The following is a 23,395-nucleotide window of genomic DNA, read 5'->3' as shown; positions in this document are numbered from 1 at the left end:
GGTTGAAGCATTACGAGATCTAATGTGTCAAGTACCTGGAAAGAAAGAGGAGAACAACGTCAGAATGAGATGGCCTCTCGAACAGAGCGCTGACTCGTAAACAATCCAATCAACGGAAGTGAGGGAACTCCACTCCGCCAGAAGTGGACAAGCGTGGCGTCGGTCCTAAGCGACTCGAACGCTCACAGCTGACGACCGAGAGTCAAACGAGGGGAAAAGAGGCGAGAATACCTGTTCTGCACACATCCAGAGTAATCTAAACTTAGCCCCGGGGAGAGAGTTCTTTGGATTCCAGCCGTCGCCGCCTCTGCTGTTGTTGAAAAGCAGAGCCGGGGCACCCAGCAACCGATGGACTCATTCTGTTATCTAAACGTCTGCCGCTCCCTCGGCTACAAAGTGAAAGTGAGTCCCCCTCCATCAGAACGATCCATTGTAGGTTGTTCACGCGCACTCTCCTGTAGCCTCACCAAAATGATTGGTGTCGACACCTCCCGACCCGGAGGTTAGGCGGCCCGGGAACTCACACGCAGCTGAAAGGTTCAGGGAAGCTGAAGGAAGTAAAGCCAAATCCATTCAGCGCTGCTCGGCGGGATATTCCCGTCAACAGAGCCCAAATTACCCCGCTGCAGGCATAGGCGAAGCGTGCGACGCCAAAAGGGAAAGCTGCGACAGTTCCAGATCCCGCCGGAAAAGCAAGAAAACTCCGCACAAAATGCTGGCCACTTTTCCGGAGCGTCCTCACCCATATTTGTCCAAACAAGTCCGCAGTGACCCCATCGAGGCTTGATACGACGGATGAGGTTGAAACCATTTGACGAGGAGTCCAACATGCCCCAGCTGAGTAAGCCCGGCTGTCGTCGCGCTGACGGGTGGGCGGACGGCTGGCGGGCTGGCTGACTGACTCGCCAGCGGATCGCTCACCAACGCCTCCGCTTTTCGTCGGCAGGCTCAGCTCATATTGCGCACTTTTGAGTCTCGCAGCTCCCTTACCAACGAGGGCAGACCGACTCAGCGACTAGCTGTTCCTCTCATTTGGTTCCTCGTCGTTTCGCCCTCCTCCTCGGGTCGGCCTATTAAACTCGGATCAGCTTCCGACTCGAGTTTCTCGATCTGCTCGGTCCGTCCGTCGGACCAACTGCTGCTCCAAGGACCAGCCGGCGGTTCGGTCGCCGAAAGAAGCCACGGATCTAATTGCACCTCCTCGACGAACTAATTCTCGAGCTGCTTTCTCAATATCTTACTTTTCGATGTGCTGATACAACGGAATCGCCCGCCACGTTCGGATGCTTAGATTAACACCTCCACTGGGTTCCACATCTGACTGAGTGAGTTCCGCACTCACTCACTCAGCTCGATCGTGATAAACCAGGCAGATCTGAGTATAAGGCTTCCGAGAGAGAGGGAGTCAAAGGGAACAACTTTTTGCTGTCTTGAAGGGTTCAAGCCTCAAGAACCGCTGCAGGCTCCGTCAACGAGCCTTCATTTGCCTGTTTTGTCCTTACGCGGAGAATAGCCGGCACGGTGGTCAGTGCCCTGCTCCCGAGACTTTTTTCGCTTCAGACTTGCTCCGACCGGTAAGAGATCGATCTGAAGTCAAGCGAGAAGAGCTGCATCATACATGGAGCTCCGAGTGGTCAATTTCGAATTTTCACCGGAAGCATATTGTCGGCGGGCGACTCCCGCGAGAGAAAGTGCGGGCATTCGGCAATGCGTATATGCGACCAGAAAGAAGCCCTCCAACCAGGGATACGACACGCTAGGTACTTCGGGGGTGGTCATCTCCTGGACGAAATGGAATGCGTGGCTTCATTCACGAACCGGGGAGGGAACCCCATACGGAGTTGCTAAAATCAGAAAGGAGAACCGGAGCTCGGCCATCGGACATCCTAATGGCAGAATCCCCTGTAGACCGAGGGATTTGTACAATACCTTCATTCGGAGCGCTTGTGACCCGAGCGCGCGAGAGCAGCTGAGGATCGTTCCCGGAGGCACAAATCTCTTGCATCAGAGAAGTTTTAATTTTTTGGGCGCTCCATGAATTCCGTCTGTTCGCCGATCTCTCCCCTCGTCGTCCCGAGAAATACAGCGTCTGGTCGACATCGGAATGCTTCCCTAACTCGTCACGAGTTTCAGTCGATTTCTATTGATCGATGGCGGCTCTTCGGATGCCTAGCCGACGACGGATTTCGCATCTCAATCTTCCGATTTGCAAACATTGGCTCAGCCGATATATACAACGCGGGTCCCGTCATAGAGCCTCGTGGGACCAGCTTCATCAAGAACTCTTTCAACATTGATTCTGATAGAATATCCGGTGACGGGGCATCTCGGGAAGCTCCTTGATTTTCCGAGCGTCACATAGAGTTGATTAGTCGATTTATTCTCCGCATTCCGCCAAGGAGTGAGCATGACTCTCCGCCGAGAAATTCCTGATTCTGGCTGTACGTTCTGACGTCAGCGACTAGGCGGTAGGTTTACGCTTCCCGTTAGAAGTGAACGCGAAGCCATTTTATCTTTCAAAAACCGTAAAAGTCACGTATGTAGTTACTGCCTGCTTTCTTGCAGGCCCGCTCGCCCATCCGTCGGCTTTTTTCCTCCGTTGCCGGCACTCAGCCAAGCGGCCTGGGGAGCTGGGCCTCTCTTAAACAGACGTTTTTCTAATTCTATCTGACAATGTTTCTAACTGAAGAGAACACCCCCAGAAGACGTATTCTCGGAGGCGCTGACCCGTGCCGAATACGGAGCTCGGAGATAAATCGCGAATCAGATTTTCACAGGGAATCCAGAGGGCCGTAAACCGGAGGAGTCGTCTAGTTTCGGGACGATTGCCGAGACCGGGAACGATCATCCAATACAGCGGTGTTTGAACCTAAGGCATCGCGAAACTTCCGACGGTAGCGCTTCTCGAATCGGGTTTACGAGCGGGAAGAGGACTCTTCCCTTGGTTCCGGTTTATATATGTCGGAGGACTTTTATACCTATATCGGTATATCAATCAGTGCGTCCAGCAAACCGGAGAATAGGGTGCCCGGAGAAAGTGGGTGTGATCGAAACAACTCAACGAAATCGTTCAAAACATTTCTTCCGTGATTCGCGAGAACGACGGAAGAATCGCGCCGCTTCTGGGGCGAACCTCAATAGCGGATCACTCGAGTCTCGTATGTTGGTCCGAATTTTATTTTATCAGCGAAGATACGAGGGTCGCGACTATCCGATACCGAATAAAGCGGTGCTGACTGAAAGCTGGGCTTCGCCCACACTTTCTCGGAAGCGCTGAAAACGGATGGAGTCGCCCGTTTGCAGCGGTCGAATGCGCCAACAAAAAAGTTTACAATACGAAGAAAACACCCATCCGCTCGAAGCTCAAAATTTATCAATGGTTTCCCCGGTTCTCCATCGATTCCCCAAGCCGCAGTACTCCAGCGCGGGCGCACGCTTCGGAGAGGCAGGCAAGGATTTTACGTGAGTCCGTCAGAAACTTCGCCGAACGGAGGGCAGGGCCCCATCTTCATTCACAAGATGCCTGCTCATCTGAGCGTTACCTTCTCCGGCCGCTTAGACTTTCAACTAAAACAACTATCTTCTGCGTATACGTTTTGCTGACTCAGCGGCTGAGCCTGGCGACGGGAAGGCTCGACATTTCTGGATTCCGGTTTCCGTTTGAGGCTTCCCCGAACTATGGTCTACCATCGAGAATTGACTCGCAGAGGCATATGGGCAGTTTTAAAGGGGCTCTGAAAGTCTCGAGCAGCTCCCGAAACGGGATATCTTTCAAGACGAATTTAGTCCGCTGACCGCACACATTCCGCTCTAGATCGATACTTATGCAGAATTTCATCGGGAGAGCTCCAAAGGGAGTGCTTCCAAGAGGTCCTCACGATTGAACGTTTTGGGATCGTTCGTCAGCGATCCCACACAGGTTCCTCGATGAGTCAAATTCGTATACGACACGGTGATGACTGTGGAATTCTGACGCACGGGGCGCCTTTCCGTGGAATATTTTCGTCATCTCGCGCTAAGCATGAGTTTAATTTCATCTCTCGCTTCACGCAATCATGAATGCTTTGCTCTAGAGAAATTCAAACGTGTCGTTCTGATAGCCGACTTCATACGCGCTCACTTGAAAGGTTTCTATCTTGTCGGAGTCAGTCAACATGTTCTCGATGGCTTATCCACCTAATTGATGAAAGCTCTTTCGTTTGCTCCTCTCGCCTGCAATAATTATGGAGCGGAGCGAGCAGCGGGCTCTTTTTTGAGTTCGATCCGATTTGATTTGGAGGAAGTTCTGCAGCGTTCGCACCCATCCGCTTTCTCCCGGACAAGACCAGATAGGATGGCAGGTTCGCCCGTTGGTTGGTTGCTTGGTCGCTCGCTTGACGGGGCCTCCTCTAGCTTCATTCCTGTCGGCGACGACGACTGCCGTAGAAGTAGACGTCGGAACCGATGAAGAAGACGACGAGATTTTCGCTTATTCTTCAAAGATCGCGCAGCAGAGAGCGGCACCGACAAGCGTGACGTGTTAAACTTCCTCTCTTCAACTACTCGGTTACCGCCGTTTACGATTCGAAATTATTTTGCGAGCGGAAAATACATGATTCATGTGTACGTATGTAAGCTGAGAGAAAGCGAGCCGCGCTCCCCCCGTCTACTCTCAGAGAGTACCGGATGGCCGATCGGATTCGATTCAGCATACAGATTTGGGAGCATAAGATAGATTTTCTTCCCAACGAAAGGAATCGATACGAAGCGGAGCTCCCTGGGAGCTCGCTGACCTTCACAGAGCTCCGGCGGGAATTCCCTCGGACATATCCACTGTTTATCTGACCTTCCGCCTCGTCACCTTCACACGGCTCCATGGGGAAGTCCCTCATACATATCACCAGGTTTCCTGACGTTCTGCCCTCTCTCCTCAAATATTATCGTATATTTCTCCTCGGAAGCTGTCAGACAGGCGTCACGGATCTCGAGCCATGGGAAAGCGGAGCGTCGGTCTCGTAGAGAAAACGGTCTTCAAGAATCGCCTGCGACCGAGTCTGAACGGGGAGCAGACGCCGAGAACAAACATCGAAGTAAATAAGATCGAGCGACCAATGCCATGGCCAGCTCCAATCCGACCCACGTATACAAATATGCTCCCGCCATCGAAGGGGCTCTCGTCCTTAGCGGCCACGGCCGAGCTATTCGAGGTACCGGAGGTGAGAACGAATCCATCTGGTGCAGCGCTTTCCATCATTTCCATGGACGAGCGGGCTTGTCGCAAGCACGGAGAGCCCCATCTGTCTGCGCTTTCCTTCGCTTCCTCGGTGGCCTGTTCGAGAATTGAACAACGTTCTGACATTATTTGAAGTGTTTTTCGATTGGCAATTACGCTCGCTCGGGTCCCCTTGCAAGTTTGGGACTATGTTTCACGGTTCGTCGGATTGGATTTTTCAAGAGATGCTTCACAGGCAGATTCTCCCTCGTCTCAATTGCCTCTGAGCTCGTACCCCACCGAAGCGCATAGGTGTTTCCGGACTTTCGTGTCGATAAGGCCGCAGGTCGGTCAAATCTTTGGTGGAGCGAGACGTTGCCGCGCGATCAACCACCGAGACAGCTCACCTCTGCCCATCGTAGCGACCTCATGCTGCCGTCTTGCCTCTGGTTCGCGCAATAACGGCGGTCGATGTTCGGGAACCTCCACAAGCTCGCCGATGCTGCGGCAGAGTTTCCTCGTTGCTCGCGAACGTGCGCTCGGTCGCAGATAGCCGCGTAGATAAGAACGTCAACTAATCGCTCCATCTATTTCCGTTGCTTTCATCGGGCGAGCTTGCTTTCTTGGTGTGAGCGCCTCGTGGGGGCGACCTTTCGTATTTACGCGCGATCATTCGTTCGTTTTTCGTGCTTCCGTGTTGTGCAAACGAAAGAGAGACGTCCATTGCGAGCGTTCCCCATTCAGCTGTGCTCATGTATCATTTACCGTATCGCAACGCGATATCATGGTCGATGGAAAGGCTGCGAGTCCTCCCTCTGGTTATTCGCAGAAAATGTCTCCCTCATTCACGACGCGCTCCGGACCTGGGAAATTGGCTCCAGAGCTCTTTCCGAGCTAGAGGATGTCCGCGGATCGATCGCGTCTTTAATCCCGTTGTCTGATACATATTCATTATCGATCCTCGAACGAATATAATGGGAAGGGAGCGTTTCGAAGCTGCTTCGAGACTCCGCATTGGGCAGGCGACCATAATCCTCGGACGCGTACGTTCAGTTTCCGGTAGCTTCTGCTTTTGAGGGACCGATTCTCTCGAGCTCCACACAGCTGTCAACCGTCACCAACAGCTGCGTCTGCGGCGGTAGAGGTCGCTGTGTCGTTACGTCTAATTGTCGAGAGTACCGTGAGGGGGCATCTCAACAGGAGGGCCGACCTTGGTAACTTTTTCATCTACAAGCAATTTCTATTCAGGATAGGTCATCGTGTGCTTCTACCTAATCAGCTCGGCCGAACAGAGTCACAAATCGGCCAAAACGAGAGGGAAACCAGTGGTGACCAGCTGAGGAGGAAAACGGATCCGGCCATTTATATCCTTCGAGAGAGCAGCCCAGACTCGCGAGTGTCCCAAAGGGTTAGACACCGCTACTGCTGATGGTCGTGTTCTAGGATTTCCTTGTCCCCGAGCAGATTCTTCCCCATCTAATTTTCTCTCTCCTCGCTACTTGGAGCGCCGAACCGGTCGCTCATCCGAGCAAACGACTTCTCGGGATGTTGAAACTCGACAACCGCAAAACGGCGGACTGGGATCCTCGGTCACTCAATGTCCTGTTCAAGGACACGGGGCTCGGCAATGCTTTGATTTAGAATGTGATGCTAGGAGAGCAACTGTGAGTCCCGACGGTACGCTACCGTCCGCATCCCTAGCCTTGGTCGCGGCCGAGTTGCCCGCAGGCAGAGGTTTGCATACGTTTTTTTCCTGGGCTGGGTCGCGCACCATAAATATACGGTATATAATGATGAGTAGGTAAAGGAGCCTCGCAACTCGCAATCAGGTTGATGGGCCAAAATGGCCAGCGAGCTCGCTGGAGCGGCCAGCCAACGGTAGAGAGCTGCGGTGGCGCCACAGCTTCCTTGAACTTCTAAAAACTGTGCTAGTTTGCCTAATAGCTCGCGTCTTTGTTCTTCTCCAAATAAAAGCTTGGCAGCAAACGGCCAACTCGGCTCGTTCAGCTCGGAACGAAGCATCAAAAAAGAAAAACGAGCAGCGGGTGTCCGCCCACGAAGCCCTCGTCGACGTCGTCGTTGCGGGGGGAGAGCGAGGATCACCCTCAGTAGGTTCCTGGCCGTGTAATTAGGCACAGCCATCCTCATCAGAGCCAGTTTATGCCTCCCATGAACTGAAGCAAACGCTCGTTGGGCGTAAATTCATTCAGTAACCTATCCGACTACTAACTAGCAAAGCGTGCCTCGTTCTCCATTTTTCGAGCATTTTACTCCGACCTGAAGCGCCATTGATTGTTTCGCTGGGTTATGCTGCTGTCTTTCTCTTGGGGGCGACTGAGCCTTCGATGAGGTCTCAAGCCTGGTCTGAGCATCGACGGAAACCGCTCTATATGCACTTCGTACCGAGGACTCCTATTTTGTGACCGAGTGAGCGAAGCCGAAAATTCGGTGGTCTGCTATGGTATCGAGTCCTAGCGGAAGCCGTCATTATGGGCCGTGGAGCACCTGTCTTCCGGACGCCATGGCCTCCTCGAATGGGAGCAATCAGAGAAATGTATGCGGCTGAGAAGCGTTAAACAGCTCTGTGCTCCCTCCTCTCGTCTGGTTCGCCGGTTTCCACCGACCCGACCGTTAGATATACGCGTGTTCGGGGGAAAAGCTGCCGCCTCCGTAGCACCTGCCTGTTTCCTTCCATATATCGGTACTGACATCCGCAGATAGCAGAGCTTGTCCCATTCAGATATCGGACTGACTGAGATCTACAGCATAGGATGCGACAAAAAGGAACAAACCTCCGGTTCGGCAACTTGGCGAATGGGGAGCGAACCCTTCTACGGAATTCGCGCAGAAGAATCACATTCTGAGCTTCTGTTCCTTCGACCCCTTGCCCGGCCCTAACTCCAAGACGGAGTGGACAGAATCGACGGAAATCATTGAAAGGAATTATTCAATCTGCGCAGACCAGCATGAGATCGTGATATCGCAAAGATTCCGTTAGAATAAATTCAGTTCCGTGCTCGGAGCTCTTACACAACAAGATCGTATATATTGCTCGAACCTCCGTCGACTTGGAGGATAGAGACGAGGAGAAAAGACGGAAACGAAAAACGCTCCAGTGGAAGAGAAGACGGAGGGGGAAAGACTGGTTGGGGTCGAGGAGAGAATGGGACCACCTTGTTTATGAGGAACGTCGTGCAACGCCCGGCCATTGTGCATGCAATGCGATGGAGGAAATATTCCGTGTTCTCCGAAACTATGTTGCGGTCCGAATTCATTCCACAGACATTTTCCTACAAACGCTCCACTGAGGAATTGCAATGAACGACACTCAGAACATTGCTTCCTCAACTTCCATGCTTCCCTAAGATTGTCCCGTCGACGACAGAGTTACCTCCGATCATCGAGATGAGCTGCACGCTTTCAATGACATGCTCTACACGAAGAGAATGAATTCGAAGGTTCCTTGAAGGCCATCGATCCGAGCTCACTATTTCAGCAAAGTGAAATCCATCGTTCTGGTGGTTTCGCTCCGTTTCGCTAGACTTCCAACTACGTCGAGCTATTCGCTGGGTGGCTAATCGATTCCTCCTCTGGAAGCGTCCGTATGTCACCGGAACCGTCTCCAGAGGATCGATCAACTTTATTGAATATCTACAGCTGGAAAGCAGCCAATGTGACCGACAAATATGTCGAGAACGGAGAGCCTCAGAAGCCTCATGCTGTTCCGGAAACCGACAGGCAGGCTCATCTTTCCGCGGAGTTCGGATGAAAAATTCACCGTACGCCGCTCTCGGCGGTCACGAACTCCGCTGACGTTTGCGCATGACCCCTTCCTCCATCAGCAGTAATCATGGCCATAACTTTCGATTAAGACGGAGTCCGTTCTGGCTGCCAAGACATCTTGTGGTGCTCACAGACCCGCGCGAGAGAAACTCTGGCGAAGCGACGAGAATCTGGCAAGGAGCGATTGATGGTCGATCTCGTAAAACTCCGAGGAATATTCTGCACCCACAAATCAAAACGACCGATACGCCGCCGCTTCAATCTCCACTTCATTTTCCGACCAAACGAACTGGAATCGGGGAGCTCCATTCTGTGGGTCGCTCTTACCCAGAGGAAGTCGACCGAGCGCACTCCGCATCAATCGACAGTGGACGTGCCACTCGCGCGATCCGGCCGAGTCACGCGACAGTCACGCACCTCATTCTCGAACGCTCGGGAGTTCGTCGCTCAGTTAGTGTAAACGATGCTCGATTTCACAGCCCAGCCGTGCAACCCAACCAATATTGTTCTAGTAGCGGGACCATTATTCGGATGTAGCTAGCATATCGTCAAGAAGGAAGAAAATCCAGAGAAAGTTCATCGACCTATATTCGCAGTCGCCATCTTGCAATCTCTCCCTCCCGGCGGCGATAGCTACGGAAAAGCGAGAACGAAATCAATAGACGAAAGAAGGCCATCGCATTCGGCGACCAGATCGTCATTCAGCTGCTTAGTCTCACTCCCTGTTTCAGACAACGGAACGTCAGGAATGATCGAATCATACATATATACGTCGAAAAAGAATTCCCTTCCTTCTGTTCTTCCTCTCCGAAGAGCCCCTACGGCAACGAGAGTTTCCAGCAATGAGCAACCCTGATCCAGAAAAGTCTGGCAGGCCGACGTTTGTATCTCACTTGGCTGAAGCATGGATGAACAGACGAGCCGATGCCGATGGTAGGTTGGCTGTTGGTTAGATGGATGCACAGAAAACAGCGGAGAGAAAGAGAGATATTTCCACATAGATCGCTCAGTTCTGCGAAACGATAGTGTGTTCGTAATCGGGATCGTCAAGATCGCCGAATCATTTCCGCCACCGAGTAATCCCCGGATTCGATTAGTGAATGAATGAATCATGGTCTCTTCCGCCCCATGAACCCTTCCTCGCATGCTCGTCGTCTGGCGGGTTACTTCCATTAGGCGAAGCAACTATTCAAAACAATCGCAGCGCTATGATCCGTGGATATTTGTCGAACATTTCTCGAGCATTCGTTCCTCTCTATGTCTGTACACGCGCCCTGAGGGAATCTCGGCTCGCTCAGCCAACTGACTTGGCAGTCTACATAGTTACTCTACGGCGAATGGGTCTGGTCGTGTGCGGTTTTGTTGGTTGAAGCGAGAAGGCCTCTTGCCGACAACAGCGTTTTGCCGCTCTCCGTGCTCCTCCGCAGCTACGGATGTGTGGACGACAAACTGGCCAAGAGGCTCCGTTACCAACAACAACGATAGAAGATATTATCCCCGTAGAAGACAGAAACTGCTGCGGGACTGCCTGTCCGTCCGTTGGTCCTTTGGCAAACAACCAAACGGAAGGGGAGCACTACCAATATTGTTGCCGATCGCGGTATACCAATATCCGTCGCACAATGAAATCTGGATCCTCGAGGAGAACGAGGAGTCCACTTTCCATGGTATGTCTGACACAGACTTAGACCGGATCACGGGGATTCCGCCTTGTGCTGATTCTGGACTGAGGACATGAATCGGGAACGGTGACTGTGCCGACCGTCGTCGGGGCGGATTGATGATGTTCGAGTCGAGTTTGAGAGTTCCGTACGAAGCCGTCGGTCCTGCGTCGGGCTGCTCTCTCTCTCGCCCTCTTTCCCCCGTTAGTAGCGGACGCATCCGAGAAGGCCGAGTGAGGAGCGGGAGGAGCAGTTGTTTCGACCTTCGATTAATTCTCATTCGAGATTGACGTCCCTTCGACGACGGACCAGGATGTATTCTGTGCGCTGATGAGCCCGCACGCAAACAAAGCACGTACCTGGGACTGGAGGGCGCACGTTATCATGTGATGGACTCGCGATCTCGAGCGAATGAGCCGTCGGAGGCCAACTGTCTCCGGCCAGACAAACCTTCGTTACGTCTGCGAGACTATGATCGTTGACCTATCTCGGCTTCTTGCCTCGCTCCGACCGTCACATCTCAGTCGGAATTCGTTCCCCGGGCCCTTCGGTCCGCTTGCCGAACTTCCAGAGATGGTTCGACTGCGCTAATTGCATCAAAAAATATCCCACCGCCGACTAAAAGCATGACGATGATGGAGCATTGCCGCGGTCATCTCAATTAGGCGCGCAGAAATGTGCCGATGTGCTTCTCTTCACTCCCACCGAGCTTCTCACCGACGTCCTGCAGGCGTGAGCAGTAACCTGCGTCGCCCAACGTGACCCAATCGAGCATAATTACAATGTTTCTGTAATTGCGTGGTCGCGATTAAATGAGAGTAAGCTTTTCAGTAAAACGTCCGAGCGCGCCAGCATGCTCGAAGGAGAACATGGCGCCGACCACACCCTATTCCTCGAATCAGGAAGAACCTTGCTAGTCCGATGGACGGGACAGCGCCAGGCCTAGACAGCCAGACAGGATCTCCTCGTGGTTCAGGAGGACGATATCCGCATGTAGCTTGAGTATGCATTCATGGATCACTTCTGAGAGTCGTCCGTATATATTCATTGTAATTGTATGATAATTTTCGATGCACCGCGAGCGGCCATATGCAGCATAATACCGCTTCCGTATGCGCATGCCGTGCGGATGAAAGGGACGTGGCCGGCGTTGACCGATGCGTCTCTGTGCCGATTCGTTTCGTCGACGGCATCTCCTAACAGACAAGGCGCGAGAGAGGAGCTCTGTTCCGATGTAGGTTCCGTTATCTGCATAGCTCTTTCGGAAATTCCGCGAATTTCAGAATTAAGTGGGCTCTGGATGGCGGCGCGTTATGTTAGCGGTACCGAGCAGGTCGCAGGCACGAAATCCTATTTTCGGATCTCATCGTGACCTTTAGCCACGATGATTCCACGAATTCCATAGGCGTTGAGACCTTCAGCATGTCTTAGTTAGTCCGCTTGGATTCCGTGATAGAAACTAGAAACTCTCAGTTCGGCCTAATAAAGAATCCAGGGATCGCATAATAATTATCTGATGACAGTCCTCATGAGACAGATGCTCTCCACGGGCTCGAGCATCGCTCTTGGGATTTTGTACCCCCGTGGACCACCGCTGACCATTTCGCTCAAAGAGAAACGTCCCGCGAATAAAATACTCAGCAACAGGGACGAATGGAATTCTACCGTATCGAGAACAGGCACCCCGAACGCATATTCCCTGCCCGAACAAGTGTCACAATTCTCAGAACAGCGAACACTCCGCGAAAATTGCGCTGTTTGCGGCGGCAAGCGGTACTCGTTCCCCGCTCTGCTCTCGCTGCAGGAACATCGCCTGGTTCTCGTCAAATTTTGTTTTCAGACCTGATGAACGCGACGACCACCGCAAAACCCAAAACACAACAGCGCTACCTTGTATGGATTACGAGCTTCTCTCGTTGGAATGGCGAGCCCGACAGGAGCAGCGCGCTGCCGTCCAGACTTGAAACGAGGAATACAGATGGTCCGTCGCCACAGACGTTCCACGACACCTTACACAGTTTCAGCATCTTCAGTTGTTGTGCTTATCGTTTAAATGGCGCGACGCTCCACCGACACCCGAGAATCGCTCACGACGGCGGTTCCGCTCAGGATCGGGCCTGACGCGCCGTGAGATTCGGGAGAATCTGAGCGAGCCGAGAGCTCATGGAGAAAAATGTCCCCAATATTTCAGCGGGCCCACATCGAACGAAACGATTCGAGGACGCTTCAAATAGCGTTCGAGTATGACCTCATTCTCCGTTCGCTATTCTAAGCCTCACAAGACCACGTGACCTTCGAGGAACTCTCTAAGATTCGGACATGGGTAATTCGATCAATCAGAGCATTGATCGAGTCTGATTGCGGGAAAATCCGCGCGCGTTCCCTATTCAAGGCGATCGGATCCGGTCAATGCTTGTTTTCTCGCGCGAACATGAAAGGCCAGAAGCATGGACACATCCGGTAGTTCAAGTGATCGCGACTTCCTTCCGTCTTGAGTCGACTGCCCTTAGTCGGGACGTGGCTTAGTAAGTTCGATGTTCGCAACCTCGTTGGTGGACGAGCCGACGACGATTCAACACAGGAGCGCTCCTTCATCCATTTTTTCGCGCTTTTCGCTGTTGTAGTCTCTCGAATTTCAAGTAGTTTCCGCTTCCTGTCCGTGGAGTATGTTTGTAAATTGACCTCGTTTGACCTTTGCAACGGAATACAGATTCTCGGCCGACCACCATTATTCTCTGCGCGTCGTAGCGGATCTCTCTCGAGCCAGCCCGTTTTCCGTACGGACTGAAACTACTCAAAGTTTGCCACAATCAGTCAAAACGATCCGCACCTTCCGCGCTGCCTCGCTTTCGGTGGCGCGGTCGCGGGTCGTCGGTCGCGGATCGCGGGGTGCCGATCGAGGGTCGGAATAATATACTTCGCTCCGTGCCCGATGGAGGGGCAGCGATTCCAATAGAGAGCGATTCCTGCGGAGTAGTCGCAATCTACTGAAAATACGTTCCATTCCCAACGTCCTATTTCCAGACAAATAGGCTCACTGTCGTCCGCCAGACACAGCTTCGAGACCTCGTTCGCGGGCCGGAGAGTGTCTTCCAACAATGATCCTCTCGGAATAGAAGCGAAAAACTATTCCCCCGAATGCGAACAGATGAGAAGCATCGATCGAATGATTTGCAACTGGTAGCCAGAGCGACGAGAGAACTCGTAGGTTCCTTCGAGCGGTTCTGCCGAGGGCAAGAACTGTTGCGAAAGCGCGCAATAATACGTGGCCAGATGCGAGTCTGCTGCAGGGGCCAATATACTTTCTCTGTAGCTCATAAACGCATTATAAACAAGCCTCCCAATATAGTCTCGTCGAGCTCTCGGCCTCAATACATCATTGGCGCTCAGATTCTCTATTACTAAAGCACCTCACGTAACTCAACGCCGACCTGAGCGGGGTATATGTAGTACGCCATGTCAGTTTCAGCGATTCTCGCCTCGCCACAGCCAGCAGTACCACGACCATCGTCGAAATTATCCTCAACGGGAGCGCTGTGCGTGGTTGGAAGAACGCAAACTCCGAATGATGGGCCGGGTTCGCAGCGGAAAACGGAGCGTCTGCGTTTTTGCGCAGACTTCTTTTTCCTCGAACGTTTAATCCAAGTGTGATTGGCGCGTTTTCCCTCAGGAAAGACTTCCCGTGAGAGCTTCCAACCCTTGACCAGCTCCGGAGAAGCGAATCGAGGCACGTGGAGCACTTTCTTTGATTTACGTTGCCCTCAGTTCCTGACAAGAAGGCACACAAGAGCCTTCGCAGGCAACAACGTGAACCATTGGAAAACGATCGGGCAGCTGCATCGAAGCCTCTCTGCCCGCCGGCCTGCCAGCCAGCCGTCGAAGTTGCTCCGGTGCTCACGTCAGTCGATTCCGTTTGTTGTTCTCCTTGGATTCCCTGAGTCCGGAATAAACTTTGGAATTTCCTTGAGCATTGCTCGACATCAGTCATGCGGTTACAGATAGCGAAGACTCGGTGTACCGGATAAAGATTCCAACATCTCATGCCCGGTGGAACGCGCAGCTCGAGCTGGTCAGCAATAATTATCAAAGGGTAGAGTTTCGGGATGATATCGTCCGATGCGATAGACGACGGCTCGCTCTCAGTGTGGTCTCAACTGGTGTTATTCTTTCGCTGCTCCGATCGAATGCATTCCACAAAGTCCATCCCGTGTGTCTGCTCCCGAAAAAAAAACGAATCCGGAGACCCCCCACGAACATATTCCCATGATATATTTCCGTCCGATAGATTCGATCGGACGCTCCACTAATATTCCTCTTCCCTCCCAGGAGTCGTGAAGACCTGAACGGATAATTGATCCAAGGTCTAGCGAGCCTTCGGTAGGTTCCAGGGTTCCGACTCGAGGAGAAGTCTCCCGGTGGTGGTTTAGTTTACTGAGCCTTTACGAGACCTTGACTCGAACCGACGCAGAGTAAACGAACTACGCAGCGCCGAGTCGTTTATTCGAGAGCTTCATCACAGAGCGGGGTAACTCTTCTCTTGACGCTCTCCTATGTTCCGCTCGTTCGCTTGATGACTGGTCAGGCAGTCGATGGTGTGGCGTTTCGTTGAGGGATGTCATTCCAAACGCATATCGATACTAAGCTTCACTCAGTGAACCATTCATCGTGATATTCTATCATGCACGTCCGCCGGTGTCGCTACTACGGCGCCAGCGGAGTCTCCGTGTACCGCTACCGCTCTCGGCTCGGAGCGCCATGCCTTCAGTAGTTCCGCGGAGCAACTGCATTTAATGAATATTTCATCGAAATTCTATGGGGTATACCCACGGGTATATTATCCGGACCTTGGGAGAAAACTTTCACATTCCAGCAAACCGCCAGAAACTATCTGACGGCCCGCAGCCTCTGAAATTCGGGAGCCAGATCACTTCGTCGAAAGTTCACTTCCAGCACAGACAAGCACAAACTATACGAGACTCCGCGCGGGAAGCTTTCTCCTTGAGGAATGCTTTAGCCGTTCTAGAACTAGGCTCGAACGAGCTGGTAGACCAGCATCGCTGCGTTTGGCAGACAGCGAGTAAACCAAAGAGTCAAGTCTTAAATCATGTCGCTTGCCTCTCCGATTCACATTGCCGTTTCTGTCTCCGTTGAGCGTGTCGAAGAGAAGCAGCATTTTTAGAGTTTTCCACAGGAAGTCTGTTTGTCGCATTTGTCCACGAATCTGTCAGCCAGCGTTACCAATCAGCCGGAGCAGAGAACATCATTCATCATTCGGGTGTACTCTGCCATCTACTCTTCCCGCCGTCCTACTCGATGCGGAGGCAAAGCCAGGACGCTCGGAACATTCAGGAAAAGATGGAGATTCGGTGAGACTCTGGTAATTCCGAAGATGGCCCGCACCCCTGGACCCTCTCTCGGTCACAAAGAATTTTGACTCGCTTGTCAAGTCACGTCACTGTTTGAGTCTGCTCTGCTAGAATATCTTCAACTCAGAGTCCGCTCGTTTCCCTCATTTTCTTTTCGCCGTCGACGATCTCTCACCTGAGTGAGATTGGAATTAGCAAGCGAGCGAGCCAGCCAGCAAGCCAGAGCGCCCGTCTGTGTCCGAAGAATACGAGAGAACTCTCCCGGCTGGCACTCAGCGAAACAGCGAGTCGACAACGAGTTTCTCACGAATACTACTTTTGCTGATCCCTCAGTTCGCGGTTTCTGGCATTTTTTCAACCCTTCGTTTGATTAGCGAAAACAAACCATGACGTCCGAACACATCCGGGAGTCTAGAGCCGGTATTGTTGAAACGAACATTCCTCTACACCCTAGTCCGCTGGTTTTGTCATGGCGTCCGCTATGCCATCGGCGTTTTCCGGAAGACGAATTTACACAATAACTCGATAAACATCATTCGAGTTTAACGAATTCCTCGGACGGCGTTGGGTGAACAATTTCCGAGGACTTTTCGAGTCTCCCTGATTCTGAGCCCCGTTGCGAGAATGTCGCTGATAGAGAAAGTTACAAGCCCGATTTCGCAGAGCGAAGCCTTTTTCCGAATCCCCTCTCTTTCCGTTTCGGAGAACGTCTCGGTTGACGACGACGACGATCAATTACGGCGGTTGAACTACGAGGATGCGGAGGACTTCGCGTCTGTCGGCTTGTTTGTCCAAGGTTGTCGTTTCCTCTCGAATAGACAGCACAGTTGTCAAATCAACGAGCGATAAAAGCGACGGTGACCGCCAACATCACAAGCAGCATCGAGACTGGCCTCGATGCCGGATGGCCAGCGACGACTCCGATAAATTCTCCCGCCTAGCTCTCATACCCTCGGACAAAACCCCACTACATCTTATAAATGAGCTCCGACTTCCCCGCCCACTCAATTACGGCGTCGTTCGGGACCTGAGCCGCTTGTGTCGAGCCTTTCGAGCGCGGTCGATCCTGTCAGGCTCGGAGCGCCTACGACGACGGCGTACGATTTTGCGTCCGTCAGTCCTCGCATGCACGGAAATCTGCCGTGCAACACGGGCCAGCTCGCTCACGGGCGCCTGGCTGAAAGTTCCAGAATCGCCGTCGATCGAGACCGCGCGGCTTGCTGTGGGCGAGTTGTCTTGCCTCGGCAGGCCACTTGGCCAATGAGCGAATGGACGGCCGGTTTCCTTCTACAAACTTATGACGTATCGTTGCAGAACGCCGACCGCCTCACAGAAACGTCCATCATCAAACGTCATGCGCTTCTCCTTCTACTGCAAGCGCCCCTACCGAAAGTGGCGCGTCCACTATCGTTTCCGCGGGGCTTCCTTATCATCTCCCGTGGATTTGATTAGTGGGCTCCTCCTAGTGGGGTATACGCTTCTATGAGCGGTATCGAGTGATACAGCCGCCGCGAGGCACTTCCGATGATAAACAAAAGAACGCTCGCTCTGGTCAAGCGATCGATGAAGCTTCCGAAGGACTATATCCAACTCCAGCCGCGTACTGTACGGCGGGCTTGACCTCCGAAGACGTACTGCCGACTTCGCTCTCGAGCCCGTCCGATCGATCCCGAGGCATAAGGTCGCGTACCCCCCAGGGACGTACTCTCATAGATTGTTCGCTGGAGTATCGCTCCGGACATATACAATACGACTCACACCCAAGATGCGGATCGATTGAGGGACGAGGAGGAACAGGAGAGCTCATGGAAGAGCGGAGAGATCATCGTGACCGACGTTCCTCCCGAGGAAGTCGACCCGAAGGTCCGAATGCAGAGAGCACATTGGACCTACGGTGGTGGCCATGAGACGCATAGCTCTCACTCAGCAGAATCCATCAGAGTAGGTACATTGAGTCCAACGCTACGCAGTCGGGTGGAGCCGTAACCATAGAGACGCCCCAACTAGAATATTGCAACAAGCCCCCGCCTGATTATGGTTCGTCTCTCTCCCTCTCTGTAAGGGGATAGAACAATGATCGACATTTACTTTCTGTTCCTGGAAATTCCGCTTTTCCCTGGAAGGCTCCTCCCTCGAAACCCTGCGAGGGAAGTTCTATGTCATTCCCCGACTCTTCCCGGACAGAATCGGGCGGTAGATGTTGTCATGGTGGACTGACTCGCCTCGAAATGTCGAGGAAGACGAGCCGTCAATCGCCAGGAACGACCTGGTGTCATCGATTACTTATTTTTCGCTTCGAAACGGGAAAACAATCGGAGCCTGGCGAGGCAGGGCCCTTTTTCATACATCGAGGGTAGATAATAATCTGTCTCGTTGGACCGCTGAGCGACGACTGGGAAGACGATATGATTCCGACGGCGAAAATTGCGACGGTGGTGGTGATTCCGATCATTCCGACCAGCATGATGATGGTGGTAATCATTGGATCAGCATGGGGCAGATCCTCTCTTTCCAGAGAGAGGGAAGACTCTTTCTTCGATACAAAGATTTTCATCAGAAGGTCATCGCGAATAGAAGCATGAACATCACAGAAAGCCCATCGAGACGTCTCGAGTAACTTCGAATCGAAGCTCGAATAATTTTTCCCTCGTCATTACCTCTTGTTCCCGGGTTCAAGAGTAACAACTGCATTCCGAGAACTTATCCGATCGGGGTCGAAAGGAAGCCGCACGAGCCTCCATTAGCGGTCGCGATTCCACTCTCATTAGAGCCGCGAGACGCGGCGGTAGCGAATCGACATTCATGGAGCACAGAAAGATCTCCTGGACCCCTCTCCGGGCTTCCCGGTCGCCGCCATCTTGACATCCGATTCGTTGAGTACACCATTGCAAAAGCGACGTCAACGACACTCTAATCAATTTTCGGCACCGCCGCGATTACCCGAGACAGGGAGGAAGATAGTCGAGGAAAGACACGCTATGGACAGAGAATCTTCCCATTCGCTCGGAAAGCTCTCGGAACTTCAAAGTGAGGCATTCGTCGTGGTCCTCATCGAGGTCCGATGATCACCTCGAGCGGTGGGAATCATGATCGGAATGCATGCACCGCCTATCGAGCCGGCCGATTTCATATTCTGTCGTTTCCCGTTGCGAAATTCAGGTAATCGTTGAGTCCACTTTCGGGCACTTTTCCGAGCGAGCGAGCGAGGACGACACCCGTTCCGTCGACAGACGTTACCAGGACGACAAAAACGCGGGAAGCCGCTAAAAGGCAATCACTTAATTTGTTGGAACAAAAAATCCACTGTAGCCCGTCGGTGCGGTGGCAGTTCACATCTCGTATCGTGGCGCCGTAGCCGTCGCCATCGTCAAGAGCTAAACGTGGGCGTTTTCGAGAAGAACTCTGTTCTTGGCGCTGCCGCTACGTTCATCGACGTATTCGATGATGACAAGAGCAACTACGGCGACGGTGATACGAACCACTATGCCTCTAACTAAACCACCGACACGAGAAGCACGACGACTGCTCAACTCACTCGAAAACTACGCCGCGACATCAACTCGAGCCCAGACTTTCCCCTGTGGGTCCATCGCGACCCGTTTGCATGTTCGGGGACCAGATCGGAGGTTCGAATTCGCGCTCGCCAGACCCGGGAGCCTCACACACCCGAAAGGAAACATGAATGAAGCCGGTCGGCCGAGCCTGAGCTGCGGCTCGGACGACTGTCTTCGCACGCGAGCCCGAACATACTCAGATGTGGACTGCCGAAGACGACAGGCAGGAATCGACATTCCGATGGCTCTGGTCGACCGACAGAGCGACCGGAGGACCGACCGACCGGCTCTGGTTGGCTTGGAGAGGTGGCACGCAGAGCTGCGCCTGCTGCTGCTGCTTTCTCGCTGCTGGCCCGTCCGACTCAAGTCTTGTTTGCTCTGCTCGCTTTGTGCTCTTCTCAACCACTCGGAGGAGCAGCAGCTCCGCCACCAGCGAGCCCGAATTCCCTGAAGCCGTATGAAACGCAAATTCCAACGACAACTTCTGACCACTACCGGAGTTCCCTTCAACTTATTGGAGGACAAAACCCGGCGACCCACGACAACGCCGAAACAGAGCTCCCTTCAGAGAATGGGGTGTGCCTGAATGATTCGCGGAAAGGGTGAAAGCCGAAGATGACACCTCCGAAGGCGACATTAGCGATACGAGCAACGAGTTCGAATGGTCCTCAAATCTCGCTCGTTCCAGACACGACTGAGCTCTCTCGGCGCCCGTTTCCACCCATTTGTTCATGGATCCCCCGGGCATCGGGCTGACACAGTTCGGGTCGTATTGATCTTCGCCCATTCGCTTGCTGTGACGAGCAGAGACGTCGGAAGCCCACGGTCAGGCAGTGGTTTGTGGGAACACCGATGTCGATTGAGTCGAAGCACTCAGAAAACGACAGCGATGACGGCTGCTTGCGTCGGGGAGGAACTTGAAGTTCTTCTGGGTTTCTGACCGCTGCTGATAACAAAGGGGGAAAGTCGCTGCTGGGTAAGGGTTTACCAAGTTGTGCTACGGATCCGCGGGTGTTAGATAACTGCGTGACGTGGGAAGCCGGGACCACATTTCTATCTGGGCTCGGTGATTTATCTGCGGAGTCCATTCTTCACGCGATTCCAACTTACCTGTGTGTCGGAGAATCCAAAATGACAGATGCACAAAAGTGCCACGGCACTCAGGAGACGATAATCCAGTTTCATGTTGATATGATGAAATCACTTTGGCTTGTTGGGTCTTGTTTTGAACTTTACTTTTCCGATAATGATTTTTTTCCCTGATGCTGCTCCCGTCGATGTTCACTTGTTGTTGGTCGACGTACGGACGTCGTATACACTATAACACCGAGTACCTCCGAGCGTTCGGAGCTCCACTAACGCATCAAGGTGGGCCTAGGGCCCGAAATTCGCGAGAATTTCAGATTTTTCCACTGATATCCAAAGAATTTTTCAGCACCTCGAACGCGGCTGCATCTCCGACTATCTCGAACTGAGGAGAGCTCCTCGCGACGCCTGATTACTGCTGAGCCAATGCGGCTGCGAGCACCACGGACCGCTAGGAAAGAGGCCTCAATCAGTCGCCATGTTGGAAAGGGCAGTGGCGCCAATACACGCCCTCGACACGAACGGACGCACCGATGAGTCCCCAGAACTCGCGCAATAGTCCTCAATGAATCACTGTGGTCGTAGAGCGCACAAATATTTTCCACGAAGCGAAGCGATCGATACTCTACTCGAGCCATTGTCAATGTCTCTATCATGAGTCATGAGTTCCCGGATTCCGGTCCCATTCTCAAGCTCACTGTCCGGATGGGGGGACGCGATTTCTCGCGAATATATCGCAAGGGAACGTCTTTTTCCCATCAGTTGAGTAACATGACCCATGATCCATCCAGCGGAGGCTCAGGATGGATGAGGATTGGAGGGCCGGAACGCAACAGCGGATCCCCGATCTCGTCGCGAGAGATTTCCTTGTAGAGAACCCTGCGAGTCGGAAGCTCAAGAGATGATGTTGAATTAGCATATGACCACTCAAGCCGACATTTTCCTGCCTCGTCTTCGATCCCTCAAATCATTGCATTACCGGGTACTTGTTCGTGGTTGACCTAGATATGTCTGAACTATCCTCAGCGCATCCATCCCAGATTCATCGATGACCCTGAGACCCTCTACTCTAATGAGCGTCTGTCGAAAAAAATTCGAGCACTCAAATTTTTCCGAACGAGTAATTCGGATCTAATCGACTCTCGCGACCCGGAATCGCCCCGAGAGCATTCTCGCCCCGCTCGTCATTGGTTCGCTTTATAATGGGGAGTATCCTGGAAGGTGTTTGGTAATCCATGCATCGACCCATCCTGAGCCCCTGGTCGGCCGTTCGGAATGAGCAGAATTCGGGAGGAGGAAGAGACACATCGCTGGCTGGTTGGCAGCGGTTTCCCCGATTTTCATCACGATAGAAATAATGCTCTCAATCCAGCTTGTCCCATAGCGTTCCTCCGTCGCTCGCCAACTATCGCACCTTCGGCACCGTGACTGACGGTGCGGAGTTGAGAATTCCCGCATTTTATTTTGCGTACAGCGATGTGTCAAGCATGTTTCGGCAATCGATGTAGCGTCAGCGTCGGCGTCGTATCCTAACTTCCCCGCTGAGCTAGGGGGATTTGTCTTCACCTCCGTCCTGGCAGATATGCTTACGCAGACAAGGGTCTTTGTTCCTTTCCTAGAATCATGTAGCTCGTACCCAGTGAATTTATGTTCCCATTTATGCTTCCAATGTTTTGGTATCCGTCGATTCCTGCCATGAATGGAAGCGAGGGCCGACAAGAAGTTCTCGAGAGAGATTCCCACGATCTTTCAGCGATTTGTGATCGGTTTTCTCTGGGTGCCAATCAAAAGCTCGATTCACTATCCTGTTACCACCGCTTGTATCGAATGGAAAGGAGATGAATTCGTGCCCTGGCTCTTGCTTCTGAGCAGAACGAATCAGTCTAAGTGACTGGAACCAATTATTATTAATCTATCTATAGGATTTATGGCGTGGATTCCATGCGATAAATGACCTCGATCCCCTCGGCTCTCCCATGAAAAGCGGCGGGAACTCGCAGGTGAGTACCTGCTCATCCAAGGACCGGATTCTTGAGCATATCATCGACTGAGATAGACTCATCAGGACTACTGGGAAGTAGGCACCACTGGAAATGTTTGCCTCGCTTGGCAGCACTCTCGGCAAGTTCGGAGTTTCGCTATCCCCGACGAATGTCCTCAACTCCGATCCTTGGATGTCGGCCGCTCGCAGGTTCACTCCGCCTGCGCGACATCAAAGGGAATCATCGCGAGATAAGACGGTGTCGCAGGCCAGCCTCTAACTTTCTGTCACGCTTTCTGCGTGTAAGCACTTCTCCTCCCGCGACGTGTGGCGTCCCACGAGGCGCAGTTGCGGGGTTCGCACGCTCTATTGGAAGTCCTAACATGCGGGGTATTCTTTTCGCGGAATATACTCAAAATATAGATGGATAGAAAATGCTTGGACTGCACGGGGGTACTTTCGATCCTCATCCGGTTTGGATTCGGTTTGTCGTCATCCGATATGGACGCTATCTCGCCCGTTCGACGTGTGTGAGCTGCTGTGTCCCGTGACGATTATCGTACGCTAGGCATTCCAAGGCCTTGGGAAGACGCGGAATCAGTGATCAGATATCAGAGCGCAGGTGAAGCAGAGTCGACGCGAGGGGGGAGCCGATGGGAAATCGGGAATCAGCACTCTCCGATTTCACCTTCGTAAACGAGTTGATGACCAGCGTGGGGTGAACATGTTGCAATGAAATTGAGAGAGTCCGTCAGTCTCGCGATAACAAGACA

At 52.7% G+C, this 23,395-nt stretch overlaps 1 protein-coding gene across 1 annotated transcript in view; it reads right to left on the bottom strand.

The window, feature by feature from the left end:
* Sdc (Syndecan) overlaps positions 1–20,765 on the bottom strand; it is a 68,108-nt gene extending 47,343 nt beyond the window's left edge. The window contains exon 1 of the mRNA XM_029111191.1: positions 20,666–20,765. Coding sequence (XP_028967024.1) covers positions 20,666–20,740 — 75 coding nt within the window. The 5' untranslated portion in view covers positions 20,741–20,765. The remainder of the gene's footprint in view (positions 1–20,665) is intronic.
* Positions 20,766–23,395: the final 2,630 nt, after the last annotated feature.

Source organism: Galendromus occidentalis, unplaced genomic scaffold (assembly GCF_000255335.2).
Source record: "Galendromus occidentalis unplaced genomic scaffold, Mocc_1.1 scf7180000077384, whole genome shotgun sequence".
Lineage (NCBI taxonomy): Eukaryota > Metazoa > Arthropoda > Arachnida > Mesostigmata > Phytoseiidae > Galendromus > Galendromus occidentalis.
This window is presented reverse-complemented; position numbering and strand designations above follow the sequence as displayed.